General features: G+C 35.2%; 1 protein-coding gene across 1 annotated transcript; it reads left to right on the top strand.

Annotated features, from left to right (window-relative positions):
* The first annotated feature begins 10,006 nt into the window (after positions 1-10,006).
* Positions 10,007-12,895, top strand: lamtor5 (late endosomal/lysosomal adaptor, MAPK and MTOR activator 5). Its single transcript, XM_052109043.1, has 4 exons — positions 10,007-10,056; positions 10,150-10,211; positions 10,526-10,643; positions 12,614-12,895. The coding sequence occupies exons 1-4, from the start codon at positions 10,022-10,024 to the stop codon at positions 12,672-12,674; spliced, it is 276 nt and encodes a 91-aa protein (XP_051965003.1). The 5' UTR covers positions 10,007-10,021; the 3' UTR covers positions 12,675-12,895.
* The last annotated feature ends 116 nt before the right edge of the window (positions 12,896-13,011 follow it).

Raw genomic sequence — 13,011 nt, 5'->3', positions numbered from 1 at the left:
CCATCTGACTGTCTTAATCCACCGATCTCTATTTTTTCCTCTGGAAAGTCATTCAAATGTAATAATGTGTTTATTCTTTTGCTCTTGGAGCAAATGGGTAAGTGAAAATAATATGTGCTGTGGTCTCCCATTCACCTCCATTCACCGCTGTTGAAGTTAACCTGCAATTGTTTACTTCTGCATAAAAGGGACATTATTATTAAGCTTACAATAATCTTATTTGATATCTGACATAATTATTAAGAAATTGTCATTTTTTAAGCTATTGAAAGCTATTAGCTATAATGAATTTAAAATTAATTTGAAATATATTGGCTGGGTGAGCAATATTTTTTTTTAGAACAATTAGCTTGAATAAAGGCGATCAAGGTAAACAAAATAACTTACCAAACCCCCCCTTTAATACTTGTATACATGAATAAAATGAATCATTAAATTAGATTATTTTCCTACATGTATTCAGTAATACTTTACAACAAGGTTGTAAATGTTAACATTAGTTAACACAATAATGAATGAGAACTAATGATGAACAAAATTTACAGCATTTATACAACTTGATTAATGTTACCGTTTACTGTACATATAATAAATGTTTTCATCAAAAGTTAAATACATTAATGCATTATGAAAAGAAATGTACCAATCAGCAGTAGTATATTCAATAACAATATACATTTCATTTGTAAATATAAATTAACATTAACCAAGATCAATAAATGATATAACAAATATTGTTCATTGTTATTAATAACACCAAATGCATTACTGTATCTAATGTTAACCTTATATAAATTGTTACCAATTATTCAGATCTAACCCAACTAAACATTATATTTTATTACTGTATGCACAATTGCATAAATGAATGATGAAATATAACTTAATAGAAGATATTTTTGTGAGGTATATTTTTGAGACTTACCCCTGTAATGACAGCACATCTGCACCAGCTGATGGACAGCAGGAGTACGGAGAGAATTACTACCCTACTCATAGCAGTAGATAAACAAACACGATTTAACACGAATTGCTTGCTCTTTTTTTTTTTTTGCCTCTTTCTAGCCTCTATTGTTTTTCTGCTAGTGGGACTCCCAAATGATTATGTATGGCCCTAAGGAAATGCAGTTCCTTGTATAATTTCTTCTTTGTCTTCACTCCTGTGCTTCTCGATGTGTCTCAGTGTGCCTGAGTGTATAGTCTTTGGTAATTTCTGAAATAAGGCTGAGATCTTACTCTGTCTGTCTCTCCCTCTCTCTTTCTCTTTATTTTCCTCACCCCTGTTTTACCCCCACCCACACCGCTGCAGGGTCTTCTTCATCACCCTTTGTATGACGCTGGATGGGATGATGAAGAAGAGACCTCACTGGACATTGCCGTTCAAACAAATCCATACTTGCAAGATTATAGCTTTTATATTTGTTTGTTTTTGCCATTGAATTTATGTGGTTATTAATCAACTGAGTTAAATTAAATAAAGCACAAGTCACTATATGCAATGTTTCAGAATAACCCCTATTTCAAAACCCATTCACTTTCATAGCATGTTTTTTCATACAATGAATGGTGACTCACTTCACCATCTGCTTTTGTGTTCCACATAAGAAAGTCATGACTGAATTTTCATATTTTTGGGTGAACTAACCTGTTAATGTTTATATTTTGTGTTGTCTTTCCACTGTGTTTAACTAGCATAATAAGTGAATGTTACAGTTTTATGTTTTAATTCCTTTCTTTTTTTCAAACTCTTTTCAGACAGTTTCATTTGAGTGTTATTAGAGTATGCATTATTTAAAGTTGAAAAGACTGCAGTATACAGTGTATCCGTAAAGTATTCACAGCGCTTCACTTTTTCCACATTTTGTTATGTTACAGCCTTATTCCAAAATGGATTAAATTAATAATTTTCCTCAAAATTCTACAAAAAATACCCCTTAATGACAACGTGAAAGAAGTTTGTTTGAAATCTTTGCAAAAGTATTAAAAATAAAAATGAAAAATTCACATGTACATAAGTTTCACAGCCTTTGCTCAATACTTTGTTGAAGCACCGTTGGCACCAATTACAGCCTCAAGTTTTTTGAGTATGATGCTACAAGTTTGGCACACCTATTTTTGGGTTCACAGAGTTGTCCCGTAGCCACTCCTTTGTTTTCTTGGCTATGTGCTTAGGGTCATTGTCCTGTTGGAAGATGAACCTTCGCCCCTGTCTGAGGTCCAGAGCGCTCTAGAGCAAGTTTTCATCAAGGATGTCTCTGTACATTGCTGCATTCGTCTTTCCCTCAATCCCGACTAGTCTCCCAGTCCCTGCTGCTGAAAAACATCCCCACAGCATGATGCTGCCACCACCATGCGTCACTGTAGGGATGGTATTGGCCAGGTGATGAGCAGTGCCTGGTTTCCTCCAGACATGACGCTTGCCATTCAGGCCAAAGAGTTCAATATTTGTTTCATCAGAACAGTATTTTGTTTCTCATGGTCTGAGAGTCCTTCAGGTGCCTTTTGGCAAACTGCAGGTGGGCTATCATGTGCCTTTTACTGAGGAGTGGCTTCCGTCTGGCCACTCTATCATACAGGCCTGATTGGTGGAGTGTTGCAGAGATGGTTGTTCTTCTGGAAGGTTCTCCACTCCCTACAGAGAAACGCTGGAGCTCTGTCAGAGTGACCATCAGGTTCTTGGTCACCTCCCTAACTAAGGCCCTTCTCCCCCGATTGCTCAGTTTGGCCAGGCGGCCAGCTCTAAGAAGAGTCCAAGTGGTTCCAAACTTCTTCCATTTACGGATGATGGAGGCCACTGTGCTCATTGGGACCTTCAATGCTGCAGACATTTTTCTGTATTCTTCCCCAGTTATGTGCCTCGATACAATCTTGTCTCGGAGGTCTACAGACAATTCCTTGGACTTCATGGCTTGGTTTGTGCTCTGACATGCACTGTTAACTGTGGGACCTTATATAAACAGGTGTGTGCCTTTCCAAATCATGTCCAATCAAATGAATTTACCACAGGTGCACCCAATCAAGTTGTAGAAACATCTCAAGAATGATCAGTGGAAAAAGGATGCACCTGAGCTCAATTTTGAGTGTCATGGCAAAGGCTGTGAATACTTATGTACATGGGATTTTTTCATTTTTTATTTTTAATAAATTTGCAAAGATTTCAAACAAACTTCTTTCACGTTGTCATTATGGGGTATCGTTTGTAGAATATTTAGGAAAATAATGAATTTAATCCATTTTGGAGTAAGGCTGTAACATAACATAACATTTTGAAAAAGTGAAGTGCTGTGAATACTTTCCGGATGCACTGTACGTTGTGTTTTGGATGCTGGTAATGTGCTGGTGAGTCCTTCACTTTATCATCAACAAATGTCCACATATATGCATCAGATCTCATGCACAAATGGTCAAAGTAAATAGATTTACGCTCCTGTCCCTTGGCCACTTCTTCAAAAGGCACTTGTTCATTTTACAGAAGTCCATAACCTATTGTCACCTGCTCATTTGAATCAACAGTCTACAGTGCCAAAGTAATGTCAGACTTGCTGACATGTTTCAAAACAAGTAGTAGCAAAACAAGTCAAGTAAGTTCATTGGAAATGAGTCATCAGCACAAGGGGTTGACGAGAGAAAATTGTATTTTTGCTTCCTGACAATATGATTCAGCTCGCAGGTAAATCACAACAAGTTAAGCACTTGTCAATTCATTTGAGACCTTTAAGCCTACAGTCACTCCATGACATAATATGCTCTGTCATTCACTGACAATTTCTTATTTACATGTCTTAGAAGTGCCAGTTAGACACAGACAGTTAAACGCATTCGACATTATGTCCTCTCATGCCTGTAAACTTACTTGAACGCTAACACTTTGTACCCAGCAGTAGCAAGACTAATTTCATCTCATCATGGACATTTGTGAAGGTAGACTCACATTCCGTACTCACAAACAGTACATTTTTCAAGAAGGAGCTTGGTAATTGTTTATGAATGACTAGTTCAGTATCTCATGTCAAGTTCAGTCGTGCACCATCATTCTGCTCTTACTACTGTTAAGTCAGCAGAAGAAGACCTCCACAACAAAGAACATCACAAACTCTGACACCAGGTTTGTGCATCATTAAAGCTGATGTTTGTAGTTTTTTATGTTAAAATACTTTTTCCTATACCAGCTTAATATGCAGAGTCAACTATAAGTAAGCCATTTGTGGGTTGCTGACCTATTATACACCTCAGCTTTAGAAATGTATTTGAAAACAGCTTTTAAATGGCAATTAAATTCTTGAATTTTAATTACATTTCATTTCAAATATTAATTAAATTAAGCAGAATTAATATGGAATGGAAAATGTGTGAAAAAATGTGGTGCATTTTGTGGTGCTGTATAAATAACTTAAAATAAATTTAACAAGTACATTATTAATTAATTAAAGTTTAAATTGTTTAGACAGTATTGAATTTAAAGGGATAGTTCACTCAAAAATGAATATTATCTAATCATATATGCACCCTCATGCCATCCCAGATGTGTATGACTTTCTTTCTTCTGCAGAACACAAACAAATATTTGTACACATCTCTGTTGGTCCTCAAAGTGCAAGTGAAAGGGTACCAAAAATGTAAAGCTCCAAACTGCACATAAAGGCAGCATAAAAGTAATCCATAAGACTCCAGTGGTTAAATCCATGTCTTCAGAAGCAATATGATAGGTGTGGATGAGAAACGGATCAATATTTAAAGATGCACTCAGTAACTTTTTGCTTGTATCATCTTGGACTTACAGTGAAACCTAGAGGTGTGGCTGTAGCAGCATTTAAAATCTATAGTTTTCAGTTACAGATATTGTAGAAATTAACTATTCACAATCAGCCATGATTAATTTAATCCTAGAGTGAAAGTTTCCAATAACAAGATGGTTACTGAGATTAAGCGAGTAGTATTCAGCTGGTCATGTGATTTTAAAATGGCAGCCCCCATGAGGGTGCCCCTGCCCCATGTAGAATAAAACAACTTTTAGGTTACTGACATGAGAAAATTCAAACACATCTGCATGGCCTGAGGGTGAGTAAATGATAAAATAATTTTCATTCTTGGATAAACTATTCCTTTAAGAGTAACATTTCTAATCAGTTGAGTAAAAATATATAATACTATAAAATTTTACAGCATAATTAACAAGATATAAAGATGCATTTTTAAATCTTATGTTGCAAAACTTGTTTTGTTGTGTTGAACTAATTCAATATCTCTGTTGTGTGACTTGAAAATCTTTGAATTAAAATTCAGTAAATTCTACTTCCTGTCATTCCATAATAAATTCTAATTCAACATCCTGTGTGACGCGACCAATTAAATTCAAATTACAACTCATGAACTGAATAGGAGCCAATTATAAAATCTAAATTTTGACTAAAAAATGTTGACACTCTTTAATACCCATTCTTGAACATATATAGACATGATTTAATTATATCTCATGTGGACTTGCTGCTTAAGATGCTGAGCACTTATTTGATCAGCATCAGATGTATATGAAACTGTGGTGACACAATGTGGATATGACCACCATGAACTGCTGATCCTACAAGCCCCTGGGATTGAGACATGTGACGGAAAGCAGCTACGCAGAACTAATGAGCTTTTTGAAATGATAGCTAAATAAAATATCCAACTTGACAGCAGTTGGAGTGAAGGATAGTGGACTGGAGAGTGCTGTTCCCATGTGTTAGGATTTGATTTAGGTTAAGAGAGTGCGTGAAAATGCCATTGGTTAGTCAACAGAGCACTCCTAGGCTGCAGTGAAAGTGATTGATGTTGCTGATGCCCAGGCCACGTAATTACATTGCAACGTTTAGCCTCGTCAGCAGACAGACTTGTATATATATATATATATATATATATATATATATATATATAGTACTGTGCAAACGTTTTAGGCACTTAAGATGTTTCACAAAAGCATTTGTATTAAGATGGTTATTTGTATCTTCAGCTTTAGTGTGCCAATAAGAAAAAATATATTTTAGACTCCCAAACATAACTTTTGCAAATAGAAAAGATTAGAAAAGTCCTGTGCAGACCCTAACTGCACAGGACTGGGCATAAATTCTAAACCGTTGCCAGCAAGGGAGAACCCAAGTTGGCTAAATCCACTTGGAAGCTGTTAAACAACAACATAATAAAATATGTTGTGGGAAAGTCTGAGATGAAAAGAGGAGTTTATATACTAAAATGAAAATTGTATTTTGGCTTGTAACAATGGCCTTTGATAGAAGGCATTGTAATTATTCACATTATTTATCAAAATATTCACACCCAGTGTTTAAAGTGTCAAATCATATATTATGTCCTTGTAGAAGTAATTTGAATCATCTTATAGATTTTGAAGGTTATGCTATTACCAATGATATACAGTATATCTATAAATATAATTTAATTGATTAGATCGAAATTGTCTTTGCTGACCAAGCCTCTACCCAGCAAGCTAGCGTACTAAAGCCAATATTTCATACCATGTTTAAAAGGCAGTTAAAGAATTACCGTATAACTCCTTATTAAAGCTATTTGTCAAGAGAGAGAAACAGGGAAAATATCTTAAATGAGTCTCATATCAAAGAGCTCTGATTTCCATAAATAAAAGGTTGTGTACATTCTGAATACATTAAACTGTTGTGATGGGGTTTAGATGAATATAAATAGCAAATGTTGCTCTGCTTCCTATTTCCAAGTAAATTGAGCTCATTAGCCTTATTTATACAATAAGCTTAATTTTTGTTGGCTACTGTCTTTTCAACCAAGGACTATCAAGGAGATAGAAGAGTAATCATATGAATAAGGAGACAGCATTCCTCACATTAAGTTTAAACCAAACTCTGCTAGTGCATGTACACTTAGTAGTACAGTATATTAGAGGCTATTTAAATGTATTATACACATATATTTGACAAATTATTTAATGACAGATGACAGAGAGTAATGGCCTTTGCCAAAGCAGACACATGACGAGAGAGAGAGAGAGAGAGAGAGAGAGAGAGAGAGAGAGAGAGAGAGAGAGAGAGAGAGTGGCGCAACATCACAAGTTCTAAATGGAGGTGGCAGATTTCTGATCAGAGGGGTTACCAGGATATCATGTTTGGGGGGCAACATAAACAATTGAAAAAATCGGCACAAAATTAAGCTATACTACACACAATATGTTTTAGTGCATATCTTTTTCTAAGCCAGGAACCCAGAGATAGGCACAGGGCCCCTATTAGACTATATGGCTATCACATAAAAGTTAGTTAAACCAGGTCAACATTAATAATATAATGATGATATTATTATTATTTATTATTATTACTGACAGATTCATATATCAGATGGTGATTGCCTGGTGATGAGTGACATGTGTTTGCTTGTGAGAAGACGTGCTACACGAGTAGGCAACCGAGACGAGAGAGTTTTTTAAATGAATCTGAAGTCACGTTTGTATAGACAAGAGGTAAATTAATTTGTTTCTTCTTCTAAGCTGTTCCAGACTTAGGTGCTACTTTTAGGGCTAAAATGCTTCGTGAATTACTCTTAGTAAAACACATTAGGAGTCTAAAGTTATGAAGCTACTTTTAGCCTCTTATAAGATTCTTTGTGAATGCGGTAACAAGGAAAAACATTTTGATATGCTCATTTGAACGGTATGAGAACAGTATTTTAATGTTATTCTCTGGTTGTAAGTGGCTTTGGATAAAAGTCTCTGCTAAATGAATAAATGTAAATGTAAACAGTAGGCCTATATAAAAGAAAACATAACATATTAGGCTACAGGGGGTCAGGAGACCTAGAGAGTTGAAATAAAAGCTATTTTTGTGAAACTATTAGAATTGAAATTATGATATGATTAGCAGAGGCAACATAACTTTTTTTTTATTTATTTTTTTATTTTTATTATTATTTTACCCTTTTTGTGAACTATTGTAGTACATCCAGTGTATCCTATCTACAGGACCAGTCTGCGGCTAGTCTTGGCAAATTCAGAAACAAACTGATTCATGTCCAGACCTTTTGTGATTTTCTTTTCGTGTGCCAAAATGACCAAATCTCTCTTCCTTGAATGCAGCACTGAACTTTGGAGAGGGGTGAGAATGCGGCTTAAGGTAGAAAAAGAACATATTCTACCTTGAAAAAGCAAATGATGAGACGTCTGTGTGCAGAGTGACTGTCTGACTGTGACTACTGCGCACTCTGGTTGTTAACGTGATCCGGCACATTAGTTAGGACTGTTCATTTTTTATTTAAGGGGCTACTGGAGGAGTTTTGAGATCGATAGTCAAAATAGACTTAGATAAATGTATTTAATTAAATACTACTATTTTTCACAGTCTCATTTTTACTTTAAGACCGGGGTAAAGCAAGGAAAACTAAAATTTACCTCAACAAGGCGGGATAATGAACGACTCTAGTCTCATTCGTGGAGGTGGAAAAACAAGTTCTTTGTGAAATGGAAGATTTATTGTATTAAAATTTAAATGCAAAAAAAAAGGTATGAGTCTGCTGTTTTTGTCAATTTTAAGTTTTAATTTAAAATGTTTGCGATTTTAATATAAATACATGGTTAAATATTTTTCCACTTAATTGCTCGAGCAAATTAATATATACATCTGTATAGAAGTAATGCATTGAATACGTTGATTAAATTGGGTTTTAATGTGAATACGTCTATTAAAGAGTGTATATGCGTACAAAGAGAATCGCAATGCTGACAAAACTTTTTTTTTTAAATAAAAGTTGCTGATGTGTTTCTGTTACAGTACAGCCGCTGATGTGTTTCTGTTACAGTACAGCCGCTGATGTGTTTCTGTTACAGTACAGCCGCGGATCAGTTAGCCAACAAAGTAATGCAGCATGTGAAAGCATCTCGCGCTGCTCGTGCACCGCATACAGTGCACTGCACACTGCTTTCTCATCGCCGCACATTCTATCAGCTGCAGTTCTGGTGCCTCGATCAGTCCCCGAAAACTCGACGTACATTCAAATCATATGTTTTCAAATCATATGTAGAGTTACACTCACAGGACACTGCACTTATTCGCAATCACAGAAGTTCATTGTTTGCTCGTGCTTTAAAGCTCTGCCAGGTAAACATTTCATTGGCGTTCTGTTCTGACATAATGCACTTTTTCTGAGCATGTACGCCGAACTCGCGCGCACTGTGAAACAGCGCCAAAACTGGATTTTTGTTGTGTCAGACCTCACTCATCTGCTAGCGATGGAAAAATATGCACAAAACAATCCACTTTTAAATTGTAATTTATCATCAGATGGACAGATTATTTATCAAATTCTCAGGGGAGGCAGAGCTTATCCTAGGGGAGGCACTGCCTCCCCCAGCCTCCCCCTAGTCACGCCCCTGTTTCTGATAAAGAATATCTGCTCAAAAGGCAGACTCAAGTAAAATTGATGGAAAGAGGCAGAACTGGTCTTTTATTCTGCTTGTGGTCAGAGCACGGGGTCGTCTGGAGAGATATTAACATTTCAACATTCACTAAAGCCACTGAAGTTTCTCTGGGAGTTCTCAAAATGCTTGCCATCTTTAATTGTGCGCATTTCCGTGCCCTTTTGGAAATTTACTTTTAATGAAAATGGGGAGGAAGAAGGGTCTAGCTGCCAAAACCAATGCTATGCTAAAAGTAGCATATCGTTCCCTCTTTCCCAAATAATTGTTTTTTATTAAATTAACACAAATGCACCAATAAAGCAGTCCAACTCTGGGCTGCAAGATACTGCATGAGAGATTGCTCAGAGAAGGTTTGGCTGATATTCTATTTTTTTTTTTTTTCTTATTATTATTTTACTTTTCATTATCTTTGTGTTTATTCTTTACTAGACTGACTTTAGCTAGATGGCGCTATTCCTTACAGGTCGTATTCGAGTCACATGTTAGAATGTCAGCTGATATCCCGGAAGGAGCACAAAATAAACAACGCTTCCGCTCTGTGCACAGAACTTTCCTCTTGTCTGTTAATTTAACAGCATTTTAGCCGATATTATGGAGAGTGCACTGGAGCAGCATCTTGACGACACGTAAGGATAAATATTTATCATTCATATATCATTATTTTCGGTATAAGGCGAGGCTAAAGTTGTTGCATGATTATCTGTGTTTTCTCTCGCTAGAATGAAAAATCCTGCCATTGTTGGGGTTTTGTGCACTGACGCTCAAGGCCATAATCTAGGATGTAAGTATTCTCTCACTACCTCATCATGATGACAGTGTTATGACTGTAGTTGGACAGAAGACCGCTTATAATGTCCATGAACTGGTTTGTCCTTAAGCTAATCAAGAATTTAAAGTTAAACATTTATAAATGAGTAAAAAAGGGAAGTGGGCATCTTAGGTTGGCTTTTGGAACGGTCACCATTTTTTTTTTTTTTTTATGGTTTTAAATTGTGAGGAATTTTTTTTTTTTTTTACAAAGTGCAAATATAACAATATAACTCAGTTGATATCAGGGGACTCAAACTACATAAATAATCATTCATACTCATTCAGGCCGTGGTTCACTCTCTGATGAGCATGGAGGAGTTGTGTCTGTACTGGCCAAGCAAGCTGCATCCTTAACCAAAGACCCCACTGACTGCCCTACTGTGTGCCTGGAGTCTGACAGTGGGTAAGAATCTACTTAAAACAACATGGTCAGAAATTGCAGGGGGTTCAGGGCAAAAATGGCATCAAAATTGATTAAAAAAAAAGTCCCTGTGAAAAAAAAAAAAAAAAAGTTTTTTCTTAAGGCATATGTTTAAATGTTTTAAATTAGTTTTGTAGACAAAAATATGATTGTGCCAAAATATTAATTTATTTCATTACAAAACAAAAATGTTATTTTAAGAAAGTTTTGGAAATGGATGACTTGGACCAAATAATAAATAAAAGCAGCTAATAAGTGCCCAACATGCATGTGAACTCATTCAGTACTGTTTGAAAAGCATCCCAGGGTGATACCCAAGTTGGTTGAGAAAATGCCACGAGTATGTTTCTTCAAATTCTATGCAAAGGTTGACTACCTTGTTTTGATTTATTTTGGAATTAGTTTTTACACAATACAATTTCTGTTGTTCCATAGCTTTGATGAATTTACTATTATTCTAAAATGTGAAAAATAATAATAAAGAATGAGTAAGTGACCCTAAACATTTGACCGGTATATACAATATAAATATATTCTGTGCAAAAATTTTAGGCACTTGTGAAAAATGTTGCATAGTGAGGATGTCTTCAAAAATAATGACATAAATAGTTTTCTTTTATCAATTAACATCATATAAAGTACAGTAAACATAAAAAAGATAAATCAATATTTAATGTGGCCACATTTGCCTTTAAAATAGCAACAATTCTTCTAGGTACACCTGGATACAGTTTTTCTTTGATGTTCTCAGATAGGACGTTCCAAGCTTCTTGGAGAATTTGCCACAGTCCTTCTATCTAATTAGTCTCAATTGCTTCTGTCTCTTTATATAATCTCAGACAGACACGATGTTCAATGGGGGGCTTTGTGGGGGCCATGACATCTGTTGCAGGGCTCCCTGTTCTTCAATTCTAATCTTTTCTAATTGCAAAAGTAATGTTTGGGAGTTTAAAATATATTTTTTCTTATTGACACACTAAAGCTGAAGATATAAATAACCATCTTAAGACAAATGCTTTTGTGAAAATCATAAGTGCCTAAAACGTTTGCACAGTACTGTGCGTATATACATATACATGATTAGAATAAAAGATGCCCTCGTAAAAAACAAAATGCCCGTGAAAATCAAATCCAGGAGGAAATTACTGCACCTTTTTTAAAAGTTAATTTCGAACACTGCAAGACAAATTTTTCTGTGTTGAAGATTAGCATTAGTTTTGATATAAGAGATAATAAATAAGAAATAGATTTGAGATCTAATGGCTGATTATCCTCATTTATATTAATAAAGAAACATCTCTTAGATCGAGGGGTGCGCTGCAGGTTTAAAGGCTTAGTTCACCCAGAAATGAAATTTCTCTCATGATTTACTTACATTTAAGCCATCCCAGATGTGTATGACTTTCTTCAGCAGAACCTAAGTGAAGATTTCAGCTCTGTTTGTCCATACAGTGCAAGTCCATCAGGCTGCTGGCTGTTTGACGGTCCAAAAGGCATATTTAGGCAGCATAAATGTTAAGTAAATCATGAGAGAATTTTCATTTTTGGGTGAACTAACCATTTAAGTTTGAATTTTCAGTCCGAATGTTTGTTGTGAATGTGAACAAGCCACCATATTGCAATTTTAAACTTCCATACCAAATTAAAATATATATATAATAATTAAAAAAAACACAAGATCATTTAAAAAAACAGTTTAATATCTATATTCAGTACTGACACCCAAACCAGTGATGTAGAAATCATTATAACTAGGGCAATGCTCCCCCACTTTAAGTCATTTCTACATTCATCCTATTAATTTTTGAAATACCCACACACACATTTCTTCATATGCCTCTGCTGAAAACAGTAATCACTGATCTCAGTTATTTATTATAAAGTGATTTTTAATAAATGTTGCAGCCACCTGTGAATATTAAATAATAAAGTATGTAATTCTATCATTGCAGGAACATTTTGGTGAGAACACATGGAACAATGACAGTAGCCGTGCATAAAATGACATCATGAATAATCTATTAAACTGTTCACTCTAATTGTCTCTGAATATGTGCAGTTTTTAAACTTCATTACCTTGTAGCTTTAACAGTCCTTTATCATCAACAGAAAAGCTTAATGATTGGCTGAGATCATGTCTCCTGTTTAACAGCTGTATTTAATGCTTTTTTGTCAAACAATATTGTTCCCCAATTAATAAATTGTGTTATTTATGGAAACTGGTTGTGACTGAAACTAATTTACACAATTATGAAGGGTGATGCAGTACCACATAGTGTCCAGAAGGGGGAATCATTTGTATTATATTTTGCATGAAGCAGAATGTTAATCAAACTGTTAATCAAAACCG

This window comes from Xyrauchen texanus, chromosome 37 (assembly GCF_025860055.1).
Source record: "Xyrauchen texanus isolate HMW12.3.18 chromosome 37, RBS_HiC_50CHRs, whole genome shotgun sequence".
NCBI classification, from domain to species: Eukaryota; Metazoa; Chordata; class Actinopteri; order Cypriniformes; family Catostomidae; genus Xyrauchen; species Xyrauchen texanus.
This window is presented reverse-complemented; position numbering and strand designations above follow the sequence as displayed.